This window comes from Corticium candelabrum, chromosome 16, assembly GCF_963422355.1.
Source record: "Corticium candelabrum chromosome 16, ooCorCand1.1, whole genome shotgun sequence".
In the NCBI taxonomy this organism is placed as follows: domain Eukaryota; kingdom Metazoa; phylum Porifera; class Homoscleromorpha; order Homosclerophorida; family Plakinidae; genus Corticium; species Corticium candelabrum.
Window position 1 is genome coordinate 51,836 of NC_085100.1, and position 20,087 is coordinate 71,922.

The 20,087-nt window shown below is 40.5% G+C and overlaps 4 protein-coding genes across 6 annotated transcripts; 1 reads left to right on the plus strand and 3 right to left on the minus strand.

The window, feature by feature from the left end:
• The first annotated feature begins 19 nt into the window (after nt 1–19).
• On the plus strand, nt 20–12,695 carry LOC134192635 (isocitrate dehydrogenase [NAD] subunit alpha, mitochondrial-like). Its single transcript, XM_062661382.1, has 10 exons — nt 20–87; nt 141–179; nt 239–325; nt 7,663–7,777; nt 7,835–7,892; nt 10,973–11,102; nt 11,373–11,506; nt 11,606–11,708; nt 11,844–12,146; nt 12,443–12,695. The coding sequence occupies exons 1-10, from the start codon at nt 37–39 to the stop codon at nt 12,518–12,520; spliced, it is 1,098 nt and encodes a 365-aa protein (XP_062517366.1). The 5' UTR covers nt 20–36; the 3' UTR covers nt 12,521–12,695.
• On the minus strand, nt 12,418–15,870 carry LOC134192634 (uncharacterized protein C3orf38-like). Its single transcript, XM_062661381.1, has 4 exons — nt 15,667–15,870; nt 15,485–15,557; nt 14,995–15,209; nt 12,418–13,670 (listed from the first exon to the last, which is right to left on the minus strand). The coding sequence occupies exons 1-4, from the start codon at nt 15,760–15,762 to the stop codon at nt 12,933–12,935; spliced, it is 1,122 nt and encodes a 373-aa protein (XP_062517365.1). The 5' UTR covers nt 15,763–15,870; the 3' UTR covers nt 12,418–12,932.
• Nucleotides 15,866–17,272, minus strand: LOC134192374 (ubiquitin-like domain-containing CTD phosphatase 1). The gene is made up of 5 exons (XM_062661114.1): nt 17,268–17,272; nt 17,184–17,199; nt 16,458–16,556; nt 16,285–16,398; nt 15,866–16,012 (listed from the first exon to the last, which is right to left on the minus strand). Exons 1-5 carry the CDS (start codon nt 17,270–17,272, stop codon nt 15,866–15,868), a joined length of 381 nt encoding a protein of 126 aa, XP_062517098.1.
• On the minus strand, nt 17,157–20,036 carry LOC134192640 (ubiquitin-like domain-containing CTD phosphatase 1). 3 transcript variants are annotated; one of them, XM_062661390.1, is made up of 6 exons: nt 19,782–20,036; nt 18,027–18,118; nt 17,880–17,968; nt 17,591–17,655; nt 17,268–17,537; nt 17,157–17,199 (listed from the first exon to the last, which is right to left on the minus strand). In XM_062661390.1, the coding sequence occupies exons 1-5, from the start codon at nt 19,954–19,956 to the stop codon at nt 17,503–17,505; spliced, it is 456 nt and encodes a 151-aa protein (XP_062517374.1). In that variant the 5' UTR covers nt 19,957–20,036; the 3' UTR covers nt 17,157–17,199; nt 17,268–17,502. The 3 variants fall into 3 exon arrangements, with proteins under 3 accessions (XP_062517374.1, XP_062517375.1, XP_062517373.1); XM_062661391.1 differs by having other exon boundaries at nt 17,591–17,695; XM_062661389.1 differs by lacking the exon at nt 17,591–17,655 and having other exon boundaries at nt 19,782–20,035.
• Nucleotides 20,037–20,087: the final 51 nt, after the last annotated feature.

The window sequence follows — 20,087 nt, forward strand, 5'->3', positions numbered from 1 at the left end:
GTGCCTTACATACGGGCTAAAACTAATTATCCGGGAATGTCTCTGGTGAGGGAAAGTATGCGTCGGTTTTTCTCATCGAAAACATTAGTATGAATCATGGTAGTCGTTTTTATGCATTCTAATTACGTTATTCTGCTTAGCACATACGGCGTTTACTTTCGATCTCAAAGTCTCGTCAGGTGGAGTTGACATTCGTTTTGAATGATGAGTGAATTGATGACTGGCAGTTGTATTCTAGTCTAGTAGTACAGTGACGTTGATGAGCGGAGATGGTGTTGGACCAGAAATATCGACGGCTGTTCAAAAAATATTCGCAGCTGCGAAGGTTAATTAATTAATTAGAAGAAGTAACGAGACACATAAATTAATAGTTTTTGTCGCTTGTGTTTGGCTTTCTGTCTGTCTTTGTCTGTCTGTCTGTCTGTCTGTTTGTCTGTCTGCTGTACGTATGTATATGTACATGTATGTATACCACTCTTTGGATCTGACGCAGGAAACCGGAAATTTTTCACTATTCTGATAACAAGATACTGACTAAAAGGAAAAATCTCCCTTGCAATAATGGCCAGATTTCAGTGGCATCTACGACGTCATATTAATTAAAACCATGCAGTTGGTTCGTAAGAAGGTCAATGCACCTTTTGAAACATTCTGGAAGCCTTTTGTTACAATTATAGACCAGAGGTTACAATTACGCGACTGTTTGTAGCCTTCGCTTTAGCTGGACGTTGTTCTTTTTCCTTTTTCCTTGTTAATTAATCTAACTTATTTCAGAGGCGGAGAGTAGCATGGACTAGAGCGGGCTATAGCCCATCATTTGTAGGCGTGGTCATAAGAATTGTAGACTGTAAATACATGTAATGACCAAAGCTGTATATATATAGTATATACACCACCCTTTTTCCATCTGGACCTGCCACTTATTCTACCATATCAGTCAATTATAAGCCAATAAAAGTGGGCATGTCCATAAAAGTGAGCGTATATATATATATATATATATATATATATATATATATATATATATATATATATATATATATATATACATACATACATACATACATACATATATATATATATATATATATATATATATATATATATATATATATATATTTTTTTTTTTTTTATATATATATATATATTATACATATATATTATATTATAGGTCCCATAGGGGACTAGCAGTACCATCTAAACTACATCTAGCTAGTATCATTTTAGCGTTGCTACACCACAGTCTAGTAGAGAGTTGCTGATGAAAATGACAAACAGACTGGCTAATTGAAACATTATGTTTAAACGAAGCTCTACGTGCTATGATCTTGAGCACTTGAAGGCTAGCAGCTGTCCAGAGACCCAGAGTCTCTACTACTAGCGGATGAAAAAGGCTGCCTGTGCTGGACACATTCAGGTGATGTCGTTCGTCCTTTTCCATCTCTCCTGCATCAGATGCTGCACCTGGATGACTTGCTGCTTGAGTGAGAAAAGACGGTTGTAAGGAACTTCGTACCGATAAGTCAAAGTAGGCAGGCAAACCGCGCTCGAAATCTGGATGATAAACATCTCCTGGTCTTGTTTGGTTGCTACTGCTACATCTTGCCTCCCGACGACAACGAGAATCATCTGTAAGCAGTGCGTTGTACACCACTTCGCATAGAGCATCATGACGTTTCGTTGTCAAACTCTGTCCTTGATTACATCCCAATAGATGGTCACCAAACTTATCAATAATGTTACCACAAGGGCAGCGTTTGGAGTTTGGGGAAGGGAAAATGGGGATACCCAACCATATCCGTAGTGCCACACTAAACTCTCTTTTGGGCATGGAAAGGCCGAGATTCGGGTTCGGTATTGCCCGTAGCCATGCCCCAGTGTGTTGACCAGAAATGGTATTCAGTCGAGCTCGATCCCTTATGCTCGCCGATTCTTTGAGTGAAGACCGTAAAGCAGAGTCCAACCGAAGTTGCAACTGATGCTGACTGGTGGAATCAATTTTGTGGTTGTTATCTGGTAAAAGGAGTTGCAAAAAATCTTGGGCCGTAGACTCCCCTGGAAACACAATCGCCTGGCCCTCATCGGAATATGACATGTTCCACTGGCTGCTCATGGATAGAAGGTAGGATGCCAAGTGACGAGAAGAGTTACAACTGGAAAGATAGGCTGCGGGGTGACATCGAGAAGCTTCCCTCAAACCCAAGCCCCCCAGGCGAATGGGGAGTGTAGCTTGTTGCCATGAGCTTTCTGATAAGGAACAATCTACTATTGATTCCAGAGTCTTCCGTAAGTTGATGTCAAAAGATTGAAGTTGGCCAAGGACTTTGTCAGGTGGAACAGTCCTGAGTATGTGGTTTAGTTTGCACAAAGACAGACATGATCTCAGTAAAAGTAATTCTACCTGAGGATCTTCAATATCTTGCAGGCGTTGTTGACTTTCCCAGATTTTGTCAATACGAGTTGAAAGGCTAGTATTGAAAAAGACCTCAGATCCCCAGAGAGGAGAGCCCAGAAAATCAGCACCACCCTTTGTGTCGACGACGCGTTCCACATCTGACGGAAATTCCGGAAAGGACTGGTTTCCAGAAGGCCAGAATATCTCACACTTGGACATGTTCAGCTGAAGACCATATCTAGACCCTTTAGATTTCATCTGCTCTAGGAGTGAAGCTACCTTGCAACGATGTCCAACAAAATTTCCATCATCTAGGTACCACAACTTTAAGTTGATGTCATTTAATGGCCCAATTTCATCAACTAAATCTAGAATGACCAAGGAAAAAAGCAAAGGACCCAGAGGGTCGCCTTGCTGAACACCAGTAGAAGAAGTGAGTTTTCGGTTGCCAAAACGAAGTTCTGCGGGTTTGTGATAGCTCCACTGCACCCATCCAAAAAGCTCAGGAAGCTCTCTGTGAAGACGTCGCAGAAAAGTAGTACGGTCACAATTGTTGAAAGCATTGGACATATCCAGTTTGAGGCAGCATAAGTTGGGATCATCTCCAAAAGTGTCAATAAAGCTGGAAAGTGAATGTACCGCTGCCTCGAGACCACCTGGGATGCCCACACCTACCTGGCCATATGGCAAGAAAATATCTGGAAGCTTAGATTTCACGGCTGAACAGCATACACGACTAATCAACCGGCGAAGTGTTTCTCCCACGGCAATTGGCCTTATACCTCCACCTTCCTGCTTCTTGTATAAAGCTGTTAGTGGGGCTCCTGTGAGCCATGGTGCTATTCGTCTGTCCATGTTTCCTGACAAGGCCAGATTGACCCATCTAGTCAAACTCTCAAGGCAATCTTGCGCAGATGGTGTGGATGAACCCAGGACTGCCTCAAGAAGGTGTTGCGCACGAAGCTTGGAGAACCCAGGACTAGAGGCTCGAGGAAATGCTTTCAAAGCCTCTAAAACTGAAACTGAAGTGACACATAAAGGTGAAGGAATATCGTCAGACCAGGTGGGAGGTGGGTTGAACGGATGCCTATGATGGAGTTCTTCGAAGGCCTTCTGATCGTGAGAGGGGGCGCAACCATTGGAGCTCAATGACCGCATAGCATCTGCATATCTGCCTTCTCTGCTCAAAAATAAGGCGTGACGTACGTTCCTTTGAGCCATATATATATATATATATATATATATATATATGTATGTATGTATGTATGTATGTATGTATGTATGTATGTATATATGCATACATACATACATACATACATACATACGTGTGTGTGTGTGTGTGTGTGTGTGTGTGTGTGTGTGTGTCTGCATGTCTGTATGGTTATCTGTGTGCTTGTCTTCTGGTACATTGTTTACTTGTGTGTCTTTACATGAGTTGCTGTTGCTTGTCCATTTGTCTTGTCCATTTGTCTGTTGCTGTCAAACAGTCAATTTACAGTTATAAGAGGGAAGCTCAACAGAGAAGACATCTGTGTGACTCATTACTATGTCTACTGGTTAATTTGTTTACTTGTATACATGTAGGTGTAGTTGTGAGACATTATAGTCCTTGTGCAGAAACTTGTAGGAAGCTTTGTTAGGAACTTCGTTTCACCCCTCCGGTATACCAAGGTTTGTTGATGCCAGCTGGTAGAGCTGGTGTGACTACTAAATAATTTTGATGTTGGCAGTCTGGGAAGCGTGCGACGTTTTCGGTATAACGAATTAAATGTTGTGGGTTTGGCCTCGTGTACCCAGACAGTAGTGTTGTTAGAGCAATTCTATTGTTATGTACAGGCAATTTGACTTTGCAACGACTAATCTAAAATTGTTTCGTCATGAGAGTTCGACTGATATTTACAATTATCAACTCGCTAGCTTCACGTATTAGACATATCCGGATTTCTTTCATGGCGTTAGCTACAGCACACGTAGTAGAAATGTGCCCGGACTTAGCTGACTCAACATGATGAAGATGACTCAACACGTGGGTGTAAATGAATGAACCGGATAAGAATGACTCAACCCGGCTTAACATGCTGGTTTAAATGACCGAGAATGACTCAACCTGCATAGATGCTTGTGACACGGAAGTAGAATGCTGCACGATGTAGTGAAGTAGCGGTTTTGCAACAGCAGTTGACAGTGGTATATAATAGTAATAAAAAGCGCATTTATACTGACACATGATCTGGGTTGGATGTGAGTATACTACTACTACTAGTACTATACTACTAGAGTTTATCATTGTTGTTGTCGCGTTGCCTTCTCTGTACACAACACCATCAAGCAGTCAGTAAAGGTTGTTACATAATGTCAGATACGGACTCTGAACGACTGCAGGAGAGTGACATCAAAGTGGCTCGTTCTGTATATCTTGCTTCAAGCTCAAAGGTGGTTTGTCTTGACTGAGATTATTGTCTCTGTCATACTGTTGAAAGTGCATCATCTGATCCCATTATACAATTTTCGCATCGCATTTGGGAAAAACTACACGAAGTATCGCGTGTAAATGGAGATGGCGATCCCACGCACGAATTTTTGTCTAGAAACCGCAGTTCTTCAAACGATCCTCTTAGAGGAGGCTACCACCGTTGGTGTTACCAAGACTACACGAACAAAACTAATGTATTGCGTCTTCTCCGTCGCAAGCAAGCAGAGTCCTCAGCAGTGAAAGAGGCGATACCTTTGTTGGCTCAATCTCGCAGTGACAACACAAGACACGTTCGAAGTGCTTTTCCAGTTACCGACTACAGGTTTGTATTATTTGTCAAAAAATACCTGCAAACAAAAACGAACGAACAGTCGTCTCGTTTCCTGTGAATTGGACACCAGTGCCAACGCCTTACAAAGGCCGCACAACTACACAAAGATGAACGTTTTCTACTAGCATTACAAGGAGATATCTAAGCCAAAGAGGTTAAATACCACCGATCTTGCTACGTCCGTTTTACAAAAGTAACCCGCTAGGCAGTTCCTGCTGACGACGATGCCATCATGGTGATGCTTGCACATCAGAATCTGAAGACGAAATTTACGGCAGCCGACAGAGAGGCATTTAGTGTAGTGATCAGCATTGTGCAAACACGCATACTAGAGCGTCAACAAGTTATTCGTACCAAGATATTTTGAGATGTATTTTCAGAAGAAATCTCGAATCCTACGTATCGGACAGAAAAACTTAAAGACTGTTGAGACGGCGCTTTGGACAACGTTTAGCATTTTGGTGCTCGAAAAATTAGACCGAAGGAGATGTGGTATATGCATCAGACCTTAGAACTGGAGAAGTGCTTCAAGCTCTCCTAGAGTCGTCTTCGGTATCTAGAGCATCCTTGGTTTCTTCAGCTTCGCTTGCTGTTACACACTCTGTCACACCATCTGCGGAATTGTATCATGCAGCCATGAAATTGCGATCATTTGTGCTTAAGCTAAAAAACGAAATGTCTTGGCCATCCAGAGCCGTTGACGTCACAGAAGAAGACATTAGAATTCCTAGCAATTTGTACAATTTTCTACCGTGGATTCTAGGTGGAGGGAAAACTGCATTTGATTTTTATGTCGAACACTCATCCCAAGTGGAGACTGATGCACGGATTCATCATTAGTAATGTCTTTTGCTCAGGTATAGTTTATGCAACACACAACGGTCGAGTTAATGTAAAACGCCCTAACATATCACTCTATCCACTGCAATTCGTCATCTCACGGGAAACACGACAATTCTCTCTCTGGTGAACAAGTTTGGGCATTGTATTTCACGCACACAGCTGGACGAAGTTGATACGGCGGTAGCAAAACAACTCCTTGAGGAGAGAGAGTTTATGTCATACATTTCCAGTAACATTCAGCTTGGTCGACCTGCAGTCTTTGCTTAATAATGATATCCTAGAAGAGACGTTGTCTGGAAAGAGTTCCACCCACTGTACTAATGGTATACTAGTGCAGCGTAGTGCAAGTACCACTGTCATTGTAGAACCGCGTAGCTTTGTAGAACCGGATAATGTCAGAGAATGGAATTCGAACGCACTGTTTCGTGAACCAGTTCTTACACGAGAATGTTTGTTCATGCCAAACATGCATGTTCGACGGAAGGTGGTCAATCGCAGACTGTCGTGATATCATTGCCAGACACTGATGTCGCAGTCATTGGAATTTACATTCATTCTCTATTGATGTCAGATTATTGTGGTCGACTGGTACCGAAGAACGTAGACGAATTATTGATTTAGGAGCAATTGCAAACAGCTTAGATTAAGATCTTGTGAGTGCTCTGCCAGGAATGCATGCGTTCGATACTACGTCATGTTTTAGAGGGAAAGGTAAACGAGCCACTTTCCACCTCATACAACAAAAAAATTGGATTCTGTTCGGCTGGCAATGTCTGGCCTAGGAAACTTATTGCCCTTCCATGACGACGTTATGGAACGGTGTGAGGCGTCGGTATGCCATTTGTACAAGCTACCAATGTGCATGTTTATGTTTTGATTCCAGTTGGGATGCACGGATGTTTGCGGGTGTTGCAATTGTAAAAACAAATGCCAGGAAAAGTCCAACACTCTAGAATCAGAGAAAGCTAACTCCACCTCCGCAAAGTTGAACGATACAGCACTACCTTCTGACTTTGATGAAGATGATTCGGAATCTGATTCAGAGTCTGATATTGAGTGACCATACTACTTTTATAGATTAATTGCAGTGTATACGATGTAGTACGTACACTTGCTGCAGTAGTTATATTAGCATATTTTAGCATATTTTAACGTTGTGCAACGAGTTCATCTACTTATCACTTAATTAATACACAGAGTAGTGTAAATACAAGTATAAACAGCATTAGCTAAATCAAGAAAAACGCTGTAAAGATCAAATTGCGCTCTTCTTATGACGGTCTGGTGTCCAAGGCTTCACTTACGGAAATTGATATGCTCTGGTGCAGGTGTCGCACATTTCTGACGCTGTCAACATTTAAAATATTCATGTGCTACAACATCTCTTTACATCCGTAATAGAAAACCTTGGTATACCCGGGGGGAGGGGGGGAAATGAAATGACACGCTACCAACTTCTGCACAAGGACTATTAGTGTTTGTGTAAATTTGAGGGCTAACATCGAAGTGAAAGCTACTTGTACTATAGTTAACAAACTTGTAGTGAGAGGCCTTTTTTGTCTAACTGTTCCGTAGTCTGTCATCTGTTTGCATTGAAGTGAGAGCTGCTGGTATGTTCAGGTGCCCATAGATTGGGATCCAGTTGATGTGACACCAGTGAGGACTCCTGATGGCAAGACCACCATTCCTCAAAGTGTCCTTGACTCAATTGACAAGAACAAAGTTGGACTAAAAGGTTTGTTGCATGTGAACTACGAAGACAGAAATGCTGTGATGTGTTATCTGAATCCAGGTCCTCTGGCAACAGAAATAGGAAAAGGTCACGTGTCACTCAACCTCACATTAAGACGGTAAATGATTGTGCTTTCTCTCTCTGTTTTGCAATTGACCACGATAGGTGACTGCAACCAATTTATATAATTCTTCATATCATATTTAATTAACCCTTGATGAGTATGAGCTTCATATACAGGCCTGTCCACACTGGCAACTGGATCGTGATTTGATCGCGATAAATCCAATCCACATCGCGAGGTGGCGATCGGTTGAATTCAATTAGAAATAGTGGGCATTACCTCCACGTACGCTATGCGTGTAGTCAGAACATTTAGCACTCCTCACTCGTCTTTGCTCTCGCTCACCTTACATCGCTGTATCAACACTTTCCACAAGCAAAGAAGACACACGTACACATCAGTCATCAGTTACGTTATACCGAAAATGAGGCGGAAGTAGCATTTTCAAAGTGCAGTGTGGACGCTCACTATCCCGATCGGATCGCGATCCATTCTGGTCTAGTGTGGACAGGGCTTAACACTGTGTTACAGTAGTTGTCAGCCTGTACGTCTGTCTCATGCATGCTGTTTGACTTGACTCACCTGCAGGGCCATAGCAAGCGGTCCGGCAGGTCCATTTGCCGGACCATTTTTCCAAGAGTATAGTTCCGCCAATCAACGATTAAAGTAAACTTTGTGAATAAAGTATAGCTGATTAAATATATTAGATATTCTATACATATCTCTAGACTTGTTCTGCCTTTGATGTTATCGGATTCTCTCGTTTTTGACACGAGAGAAGCCTGGAACATTAAGGACAACGAGACTGGTTCTTGACCTACGACATCCGGGACGTTACATATCTGAGATTGCTAGGGCAGCATATCAAAGCATGCCCATGCATGATCAAGACATTCCGAACTAACTCACCAGCCTCTGAACTTCAATTGTCCGAAGAGGTTAACTGTGGAGTAATCCAATAACTAGATAGTTAGATATTTTTGTACGTCTACTAATTAATTAATATTAATCAATGTATATAAAATTCATTTTGCTGGATTGTTTTTGTGAAGCTTGCAATGGCTCTGGTGGTACTGCTAAAGCTTTCAATTTGCAACAGAGACAGGCAATACTAGGCGTATAATTGGATTAATTTTGTGAGAGAGAAAAGTGTGAATGCCCATTTAATCAAAGCCATTTCTATATTCATGTGCATTACTGCATGGTACATCAAACTCTTGAGCCATGTGGCGTTATTTTTCCAACAAATATTCTGGAGATGTTCGACGTTTTTGTTGTCAATTTTATGCAAGCATAGTAATTGCACAATCAGCATGGTAGGTTAGTTAAACACTTCAGTGCTCTCATTAACAGATGATAATTACAAATAATCAACTGGTGATATCAATGATGACTGGCCAAATATATTTAATTGTGATAATATGTGATTTATTTATACACTAGAACATAAAAAAATTTTCTTTGAAAAAAAAGAAATAGATGTAAGGATTGTATGAAAAATAATAGAAACAAGATTAGATAATATGAACCAAGGCCAGACATCATTAGTGAATTCTTCCAACACACATTCCCTACATTTTACCTTTAGTGTGCTGGAAGGATTCACTAATGATGTCTGGCTTTAGTTCCTATTATCTAAATCTTGTTTCTATTACTTTTTATACAATCCCTACATCTATTCTTTTTTTCAGAGAAAAATTTTTATGTTCTAGTTTGGTAAGTTTTTAGGAGTGCAAAAGCACAACCTACTCCAGTAATTAATTAATTCTATAGTGTAACAAAAATACACATTTCCTAAATCATATTTGGTATACATCGTAACATGTATAGTCACCTAGATCTCGAGCATATGGATCTTAGGTTTAGAGTGTACTTGCAAATATGCAAAGAGTTATGCAGTGTTTGCTGCGTATAGGTTTGAATCAGACGTTACATTTAGTTGCACTAGTACCACAAGCAAATGAGCTGTGTTCTACTCGCTTAGGAGCTACGAGCATATGGGCATGTAGTAGTGTGTGTGTGTGTGTGTGTGTGTGTGTGTGTGTGTGTGTGTGTGTGCGTGTGCATGTGCGTGTGCACATGCATGTACTGCAAAAGATTTCGATCTCTTGCAAAAGGTATGCATAGATAGACATGACTAACATGAGATGCCTGTTTCAAGAGCATCGGCTTCTCCTTCATCATCAATGTCGTTGAACGCTACACGCACACACCGACATTTGTGCACGTGCACGTGACCGAGCAGGTATGTGTACGTACTGTTGGTGTGCTGAGCGTCCAACAAAAAGTCCGCTTCTACACCTGACTTGCTTGACGCACGAGATCATCAATTTTGCGACTTATAGAGGTCGGCCTTGATACACAACAATGCGGTAGCTCTCTAGACAACTCACTTTGTTTGTCCGCAAAATTTTGTCGTTGGTCACACTGGCTCTAGATAGTACAAACAGTTTATATAGCTACATTCTGAGAATTTGCTTTCGTCGAAGGTGTTCCAACTACTTGACAACAGAAGTATATCGCGTCTGCTATTGCGATGACGTTCAGCATCACTACTTGTACGCACTTCCGTTTGCTCATGTAATTCAAAAGTGCGATTCTTTGCCTAATTCTAGGCAGGAAATTACTTTCAGGTTTACACGAGACATCAAGAACTTTTGTCACCTTGTCTGTACGTACCTACTTCCTGTAATGTATACATAGGGTAGCAGGAGCTTGTAATTGGCTGCCTGGTTATTGTTTGCTAACAATTGTTTACAACAATAATAGTTGTTGGACGTAAGTAGGGTAGACGGTTCAAATCTATTCTACGAATCATTTTTCTTAGATGTTTCTTTTTTCTGTTATCAAAAGAATACAGGTTGGCTTATTCTAGGTCGTTTCCCAAAGTTGTTAGCTTTAGACATGCCGTAGTCAATGAGTTATGCGTGACGAAAAAGAAGAAAGAAGACAAAATCCAGCGAAACTCCAAAATTGACGACCATTTTTCTTGTTCTGAAGACAAGCTGAGATCAATTCAGAAATAGTCAAGCATAGTTGAACTTGTAAACTCTTCTATCTGTCGTTTTCGAGATATTTAGCTGCATTTTAATTTTGTATTTTGTTTTATGTGTGTGTCTGTTTTCTTTTTGCAGTGTTTTTGATCTTTATGCAAACATACGACCATGTTTGTCTCTACCTGGTCTTCAGACCTTGTACAACAACGTGAATTTGGTGACAGTCAGAGAGAACACAGAAGGTGAATACAGTGGCATAGAACACATGGTGAGAGAGAGAGAAAGGAAGAGGCAGATACATAAACCTACATCAACTGAGAGAGAAATAGAATGCTCACACCAATAAGGGACAAATAGAGAAAACTAGAACTCATACTTAACTGCTGCAAATGTGCAGACACTGAAAGACAGAGACAGACACAAGGATAGATGCATGTACAAAAACAGACACCCACTTACAACAGGCCATTGGACAACCAGCATGTACAATCACTCAATCAAATGCACAGAGCTATTGTAAATATTTTATGCTTTTCAGGTAGTAGATGGTGTCGTTCAGAGCATCAAACTGATCACCCGCAATGCTTCTCTTCGTGTTGCTGAGTTTGCATTTGCACATGCAACAGCCAACAACCGCCAGCTAGTGACAGCAGTACATAAAGCAAACATAATGTAAGTGACTGCCATCTAGTATAAGACACTTTCTATAGGCAGAAACTTGGAGTAGGATAATAAAGGTAAATGGTATTGAAGTCTTGTTGCTTGCAACAGGAGGATGACAGATGGTCTGTTCTTGAAGTGTTGCCGTGAAGTTGCTGATCGCTATAGTGACATCAAATATGAAGAAGTCTTTCTGGACACTGTGTGTCTTGCTGTATGTTTGATGTTAAGACTTCACTTATTTCTTATTTCGTTTTGTGAGTTTGTCACCTGTCAGACAGACAGACAGACAGACAGACAGACAGACATCAGTATCTCAAGACAGTACTGTATGCTTTCCTTCTTGCAGATGGTGCAGGATCCTAGCCAATTTGATGTGTTAGTAATGCCCAACTTGTATGGAGACATTCTCAGTGATTTATGTGCTGGCTTAGTTGGAGGACTTGGTGTGACACCAAGTGGCAACATTGGACAGAATGGTGTTGCTATATTCGAGGCAGTGCATGGGACAGCACCAGACATTGCAGGTCAAGACAAAGCCAATCCAACTGCTCTTCTCCTCAGCGCTGTCATGATGCTGCGGCATATGGAATTAAACAATTTTGCTGATAGAATAGAGTCAGCAGTTTTGGAGACCATTAAAGCAAAAGAGGTGAGTTACACAGAATGTACACAAACATATCAGCCTGACTGGGGTATTCATTGCACTATTGACTTTGTCTTTGTCATTGATCAACACTTGAATTGAAATCTTTTGCATCACCACCTACAGACAGACAGACTCAGACAGACAGAAAACAAACAAAGCTACCAGGCATGCAGGAACTCCGACAAACAGAGAGGGGCAGGCAGACAATCTGACAAACAGAACACACAATATCAGCATTCCACTTGTTGGTGTAGTGCAATTGGATCAACATGTATTGGAGAGACCATTTATTGTTTTAGACAAGAACTGTTGATATCGGTGGCATGGCGTCCTGCTCTCAGTTCACCGAATCTATCTGTAACAAGTTACAACAATGAAAATACTCAAACTTTGACTGTAACGAAAACATCTTCGTCTAGCAATACAATTAATGCAAGCTACAGTAGTTGTACTGTACATATGACATTGCTACCTATTTATCGAAAAACCAGATTTTATCAGTTAATCTGTAGTCTAGAGCTCAAATACAAATCTATGTTGAGCAACACTATACTCTCTGTACATTAACTTCAGGTGTGTGTTACTTAATTTAGACGACCTCTGCAACTCAGTGACTTAACACCAATCCACTTTCACATGTGCCAACTGATCGACAAGTAGGCAACACTACGTATTGTCAAAAAACAGTGTCAACTGGTGGATGTGCATACAAACAAGTAGACACACGAACAGATGTACAAATAGAGAGACGAAAGACAAATGGACAAGTGGGTAAATCTGCGGTTGACATCATAAACTCCACGATTCTGGCAGAGTTAGTACTGCAGGCTGGTCGGCTGTTGGCTTCTGTGTTGCTTGTCCACGAATAAGATGTAGTCTTGTGAACTTGATTCTCCAGTTGTTTTCCATCATTGGATCCTTTACTAGTCCAAAGCACTGTTTAAATACACCTGTACACTCGGGTCCTTTATGAGTTGTTCCAGCGACAGTAATAACAACACTGCCATGTGGATTCATCAACCCTTTCACTCCATCTATATCCAAGTTTGCATTGAAGTAAATACCTGAACTAATAAGAAGAGCAAGAGCTTGACTGACATCGTCAGGTCCTGTATGTTCCTCATGGCCTCCCATGGGAAGAGTGTAGATCGACAGTTGAGCATCTGGCCAAAAATGTTGGGGCCCAAAAGTCATTCTTGGGTCTGAACCAACCTGATGAAGTGCCGAACTAACACCATTCAACATAGAGTAGAACCAAGGAGCAAACTTTTCTGCTAGTTTTTGACCTTCTACTGGTTGAGAAGGTCGGTTTGTAACTTCTAGGATGTCTTGAGCAACAGCTTGTGCACTTGTAATCATTGTTCGCATTACAGAACTTGGGCCAGGAGGGCAAGACTGCAGTGAAGAAGAGGAAACTTGAGACATCACAGCTGGATATTGGGAAAAGTCATAAGTAGAACAGGGGTAGGCAAATGGATAGTGAGGATCCGTGGGGGAAACAAGAGCACCATCAATACCTGGAGGATACTAGAAAATGAAGACAACATCAGATAATGGCAAGTTTTGTAAGTGAAATCACGTACACACTTGTACTATCGCCTTGGTGTGTGTGTGTGTGTGTGTGTGTGTGTGTGTGTGTATGTGTGTGTGTGTGTGTGTATGTGTGTGTGTGTGTGTGTAGGTGTGGGTGTCTGTGTGCACTCCACATAAAAATCATTAAAGGTGCCAGCTCACAAATTCACGCCCACTCATAGACACACACACACAAACTTGAAACCGTGCCTTTATCCACACATTTACACCATTTACCAGTTAGAGATGGCTTGCTGTTGAATGACAAAGCAAAATCTCAATCTTTTCCTTGTTGCACGTGACTCAAAAATGGGTCTGGAACTTCAAGGCTAGTAGATGTACCAGAGCCATAGAAAGAGAGCTCTGAGATGCACAATCTGCATTGTCGGCGGTGTCCAGCACCTCTCCATGGCTACTATCACTCTCCAAGTTTTGGATGCCATCACGATGGTACGATAATTCTCTGGTTTCCACCCATTTCCAGGTCACATGCAACAAGAAAACGATAGAGAAACCACTGCTTTGTCGTTCAACAGCAAGCTATTTCAAGATGATAAATGCTAAATGTGCGGATAAAGAACCTAACAGACTTGTCCTTAGCTTTCTTAAATGTTAAGTACCAGTAGCCAAACTGTCTTGGCTGACAAGAACGCGATTCGCCTTTTCTTTATACTACGTAGCAATAAAGACTATGTTATAGAACATGGTGAACCGCAAGACGTCCCCTTGTTCTGCTTCATTTCGTTTGTGTGCGTCTGCGCGTGCCTGGTAAATCATGAGCAGGCACCTTTAATTAAAGATACCTTCTATTGCTTTGTGCCATGGTATACAATTAACACAACAAAGCTGCAATACACTATTAAACCAACCAGCCACCACTTACTTATGTGTTGTTGGACAAATGGCTGTCTGTTACTTATTGATCTATCTATCGCTCAACTACTATAACGAAGTCCATGTGAAGTTCCAGATTGTGACATCTCACTGCACATGCTGCATAGGATGATCTGCTTGAAAACACCTTGGGAAGGCATGTCCTATTAATTAAACATTTACCCTGTCACATATCCACACTTGTCTATTTGTAGTGTGAGGTTATAGTGTAGTAGTATCTAAGGGTTCATATAGTAGTTTGTGTAATTAGACCATTCAAGCTGTCACGCCTACACGCATGCCAACACCCAGGTTACTAATTAGACGCTGAACTTTCACATGTTTCCACCACAAACAGACACAGACAAAATCTTCCTATGACTACAGACATTTACACATCACTTACCTCCACATCAGCCGGAACTCGTGTGATTGCACCGGCGTCTGGTGGTGTTCCCCAAAGATCAAGTACCTTCCTCATAAGAGTCGTTTTATCAGCGCTCGCCGAAGCATAAATCTGTTTCTCAGCCAAGTACTGAAAAATGTGCTCTCTTCTCACTTTCTTTCTTCTCAACAGCTGCTTAGCACTTTCGCTATACATTAGAATCGCCTCCAAAGCCTCTTCAAAAGAACAAAACATTCAAAATGAGTAACACAAATCACTGACTTTATGACAGAAAAGTCCGATCATCAAATCAAATTCAATGAGTCTGTCATGAAATTTCCGTTTTCGGCGTTGTCGTGAGGTGACGGTCATAACGAGATCACGACTGAACTTGTAACAAAACAAAACCCAAAACCTTTCTCTGACTCAAACATCAGCACGACTGAACGATCGATGTGATACGCAATGAAAGTGCCTCAGAGAAACAACGCGTAGTTTGAGGAAGACGTACCTTCACGAGAATCAGTAGATACCATTCTGTTACAAACTGTGTCTGTCAGACTAATAATGTCTTCAGTACTGAGCTAAACGAATGCAAGAGACAAAGTTCAGTCATTTCCGCTTAGTAAACAGGTCGTAAACGAATAATCACACGATACAGCAACACAAGCTGCCGTCGATACGCGTACATACCTTATCGAGAAGAAGTTTGCACTCCCTTCTCTCAGTTTCCGTCAGCATATTACACGGCGGTGGACCGTTCATTTTGCTGCAGTCAACTTGCAACATATGTCTAGAATGCGCCTGCTCCAAAACACTTGATATCAACAATATCTATTTAGAGAGTCACACACGTGTTGCAGTTCCGTCAACTAATTAATTAATTAATTAATTAATGACGCTGGAGTTCCTTCTCCCATTTACTGTGGTCCAGTTGAGTAACATCTTTACTATCCGCTATTCTTGTAAGATAATCAAGTAATTTCAAAAGTTCGTTGTCTTTGTCTCTGTTGAAATGAGCTTCTTTGAATGCTCTAATCTAGAAAGCAAACCAAGGTTATATTTAGAGTTGTGCAGCCCGGCGCCATGCACTAAAAAATTAACAGCAATGGTGACGCCCAGTATATAGCTGCCCATCTACATCTCTATTTACTATTTATATATTACAAAATATATTCAAACATGGTTTTCAGTGGTGATTGAAGCTACCTAGACAAGTCAAACAAAGCTCAACATCTCTCAGTGCTGTGAACTCCACACCTACATGGTCTATCTAGTTTAATTAGTTAGATGTAAAGCAACTAAACTAACCTTTATTCCATTGGCAGGATTCATCAAAAAATTTCTTCTCAAGTCATCCACCATCAATGTATTTGTGCAATTATACTGAGGAAATTTACCCCAAATTACAGCTAATGGTTTCACCTGCAATGCACACCAAGTATAGTCATTTCAAATCAATTACAGTAGACAAATAGACCAACATCAACAAATCTTCTCTCCAGAGAATAAACTGTAATAGTAGCAAGACTGCACAGCATGAAAACAATCTTGTAATTCGGATTATTTAGCACTCCAAGTTCCTGCCAAAATGACGTAATTGCAATTAAGACACACACTTTCGCTGTCTCACACAAATAGAAATTAATTATGTACACAAACATTTTCTCATAAATTTGAGTAAACGCCACATTCTCATATCAATAAAGTCTACAATCACTGCATTCGTCGCAAGGACATTATATGATGGTGTACGTCTTAGAAATAAGAAACAGTTGTTTGTAGTTTCAAACCAGTCTGTAAATTCTTAACCAAAAGTAAAGTAATGTCATGTAAAGAAGCCTCCCAATTTGCAAAAACCTTTTGTCAAGAAAACAACTTAGAAAATTTCAGCTCAAATGTGAACTACAATGACTATTGACTTCAGTTCCATGATCAACACAAAATGATCAGCATATTGTTTTAACCGTGAATATAAAAGTCTATAGTCATTCCTATATACAACCAATTGAATCAAATTTAGCTTCTGTGTTCAATATCTTTGTCTGAAAACCATTCATTATTCATTACTTATTACTTAGTAAGAACAACCACTTGACAAATCAGCTACAATTCACAACACTCTGCTTAGTCCAATGCACTTGAAACAAAAACATCATCACATAGTATTGTATTGAGTAATGAGTACCTTCATTTTGACTTCAACCCACTTCATGCTTGTTGCCGCTATATGAAACAACATTAACAATTATTGCAAGATGTGTAGATGTCTATCAAACAGCAAGTTGACCTACACCATATTGCTATGTCATATTGGTCATACACTGCAGCCAGGAATGTGTGGAGATGTGGTCGACTGAGGATCTCAACAGACTCAGCCGTAGATTTGTGATCTAACAAACAATAAGAGCAATAACGAGCACAAAACAGTTGTCATCCATTTCTCACCAAACAACGTGTAGTCAACATCAAGAACAAGCAATTTCTTGCCTGGACGAGACTCATTCAATACATGCACTTGATATTCCTTCACACGGTGTTCAATTTTCTGAAGATATTCAGGTCTAAAAGTATGAATAATATATACGATTGCAGATGAAGAAAAGACGTTGCATACAAGACATATAGCTATGCCATAAATTAGCTTCGCGTAGCCAGACCCCTTTCCGCCGCTTCATACTTCTGGGCAAAAAATTCATGTATTAGACCCCCTTCCTTGACACTGCTCACAGACGATTGGATAAGCAACGATATATTGTAATGAATTGAGATATGCATTCTATGGTATCCTCTACCTTATTTCAACATTATCCTTATTAAATTAATGTTACAAAATTATAAAATACTAACTAATGTTACAAAACTACAACATACTAATTTAGATCAATGTTAATGTCATGATTAACCTTTCTTGAATTTGCATTTCATCTTCTATGTCAAAGTCATCCACAACTTCTGTTTGCAAATGCTCTGGTGGGCTTAGAACCTCAACTTTCTGCAAACCAAAGCGTAACACATTTATTATGACATCAAGCTACATTGTGCTACTCCACCATGTCTTCTTCTCTTGTGCCCATCATCATAATCTTCATTCCATTTTGTACTCCAACATCAATCAGTTTCCTGACATCATCTGCTTCCTTTCCTATAATATCAGCTCTCAATAATGTCAACAGTAGTAACGTAATGTTTAAATCTATAAATGTTATAAACTATAGAATATCTTCTATTACTGTGAGAACTGGTGTATTTAAAAATCAAACTCTATCATACACTGTACAAGATAAATAATTAAGCAAAAGTACTGTACGCAACATACGCAAAATGATTACATTAAACACATATTTAATTCTAAAATTTAACTACTGCAAGGTAGTCTACTCTCAGCCGAAGCCAAGAGTATGTCTTTGTTGATAGGTGTTCTTGTTCTGCGGCCTCTGAGACACATGATGGATGCGCGTAATAAGGCAAAGCCAATGTGACATCTTATCCAGTTGATAGAAGTACTGTAGACAACGTTTTGCTTCAGAGACAATAGAGACCCTAGTCTTTTTAAAAACGTTGAAGTTAAAGTGCTGGCACCTCCAGTACAGGAAAACACAAGGGGAGTAAAAGAAGCATGCTCTATTCATTTCACTCTTTCTTCGTAGCAACGTTTCTTCCGTTGTTCGTGGAGTTTGTAGCCGGAAAATTTACAGAAGACTTGTAAGAAGGAGCATTAGGATTGAATATTCTTACGTTAATCAAGACCCATAAAAAGTTTTGAAAACGATTGATTATCCCCTACGTCTTCCCCTTCTATACCTACATTACTTTGTTCCCAGGCTGAGGGACACTTATCCATCTATCTGCTAACTGTCTTGTTGCCTCAGTCCTTCTGCTTTTCTTATATTGTACACCTTGAATAAACTTTGAATCCACCCATCCCAAAAGTGATGATGGTGGTGACCTTGAGAAAGAGCCCTGGACAAATGACTAGAGCGTTTCATTAACACACACACACGTGCACACACACACACACACACACACACACACACACACACACACACATGCATGCACACACGCACGCACACATGCACGCATGCATTCACGCACATGCATGCACACATGCATTCACGCACATGCATGCACACATGCATGCACGCACACACACACACACTATGTGTAAACTTGTATGCACACAAGTGCGAACACGCACATGCACAAACACGATCTTGAGAATACCTGCTCATATGCCAATGTACCTAAACTTTCACACTCTGACTTGTCTAGTGCAAAGCATATACCAGCTTGATTCTACCAGACCCAATTAATGTTCACTGCCAACAAAGTAAGGTGTGAATGCTAAGCTGCAAGTTCTACATCGCCAGTATCAGCTATGAATTAAGAGACACAAAATTTGTGAAGTTAACACACATGAAACCAAAACTTCGTCCACATAAAATTCTCTTGCCCCCCCCCCCCCCCCCCCGCTAGACAGTAAACTGTAATACACAGATAGTTCTTAATTATTCGAATGTATTGCTACATGCAATGAGTTCAATACAACAAGACAATTTACACATGCAATTAATTAACACAACACAGATAACTGAGATGCAAAAGTAGACAGGTAAACAATTAAACATGCAAAACTAGATGCACCTACACTAGCTCATACAACCATGCAGGAAACAATAAAAATGTTCGTATAATTTCTGTAGAATGACTGCACAAGTGCTTTCGTTTACAACGAATACTCTACCGCTAACTAATTCATTAATTATTATTTAATTTGTTCAGTATCTATCTCACCTTCTATTTCTTACCCTGTTTTGGTTTAGCCTTCAATTTCAGTCGACGTCCTAGCAGGGTCTGTCTGTGCGGTAGAACTCCAGTTTTCTCATAAATCATTAGTTTCAAAGAATATACTGTCGTGCTATGCCTCAGCTTATCGAACACAAATTCCTTCCCACACCATTTCACAGTAACACTCAAACTCATCTTCCGTGTGTATCTACTAGACCGCCTGTGCGACTGTACTAGTAGGCACGCGTCTTATTTGCGCATGCCCGGACAGTGATTACGTAGCTAATCGGAATTGACACGCCTACATGTGCTCGTGTACCTCTAGA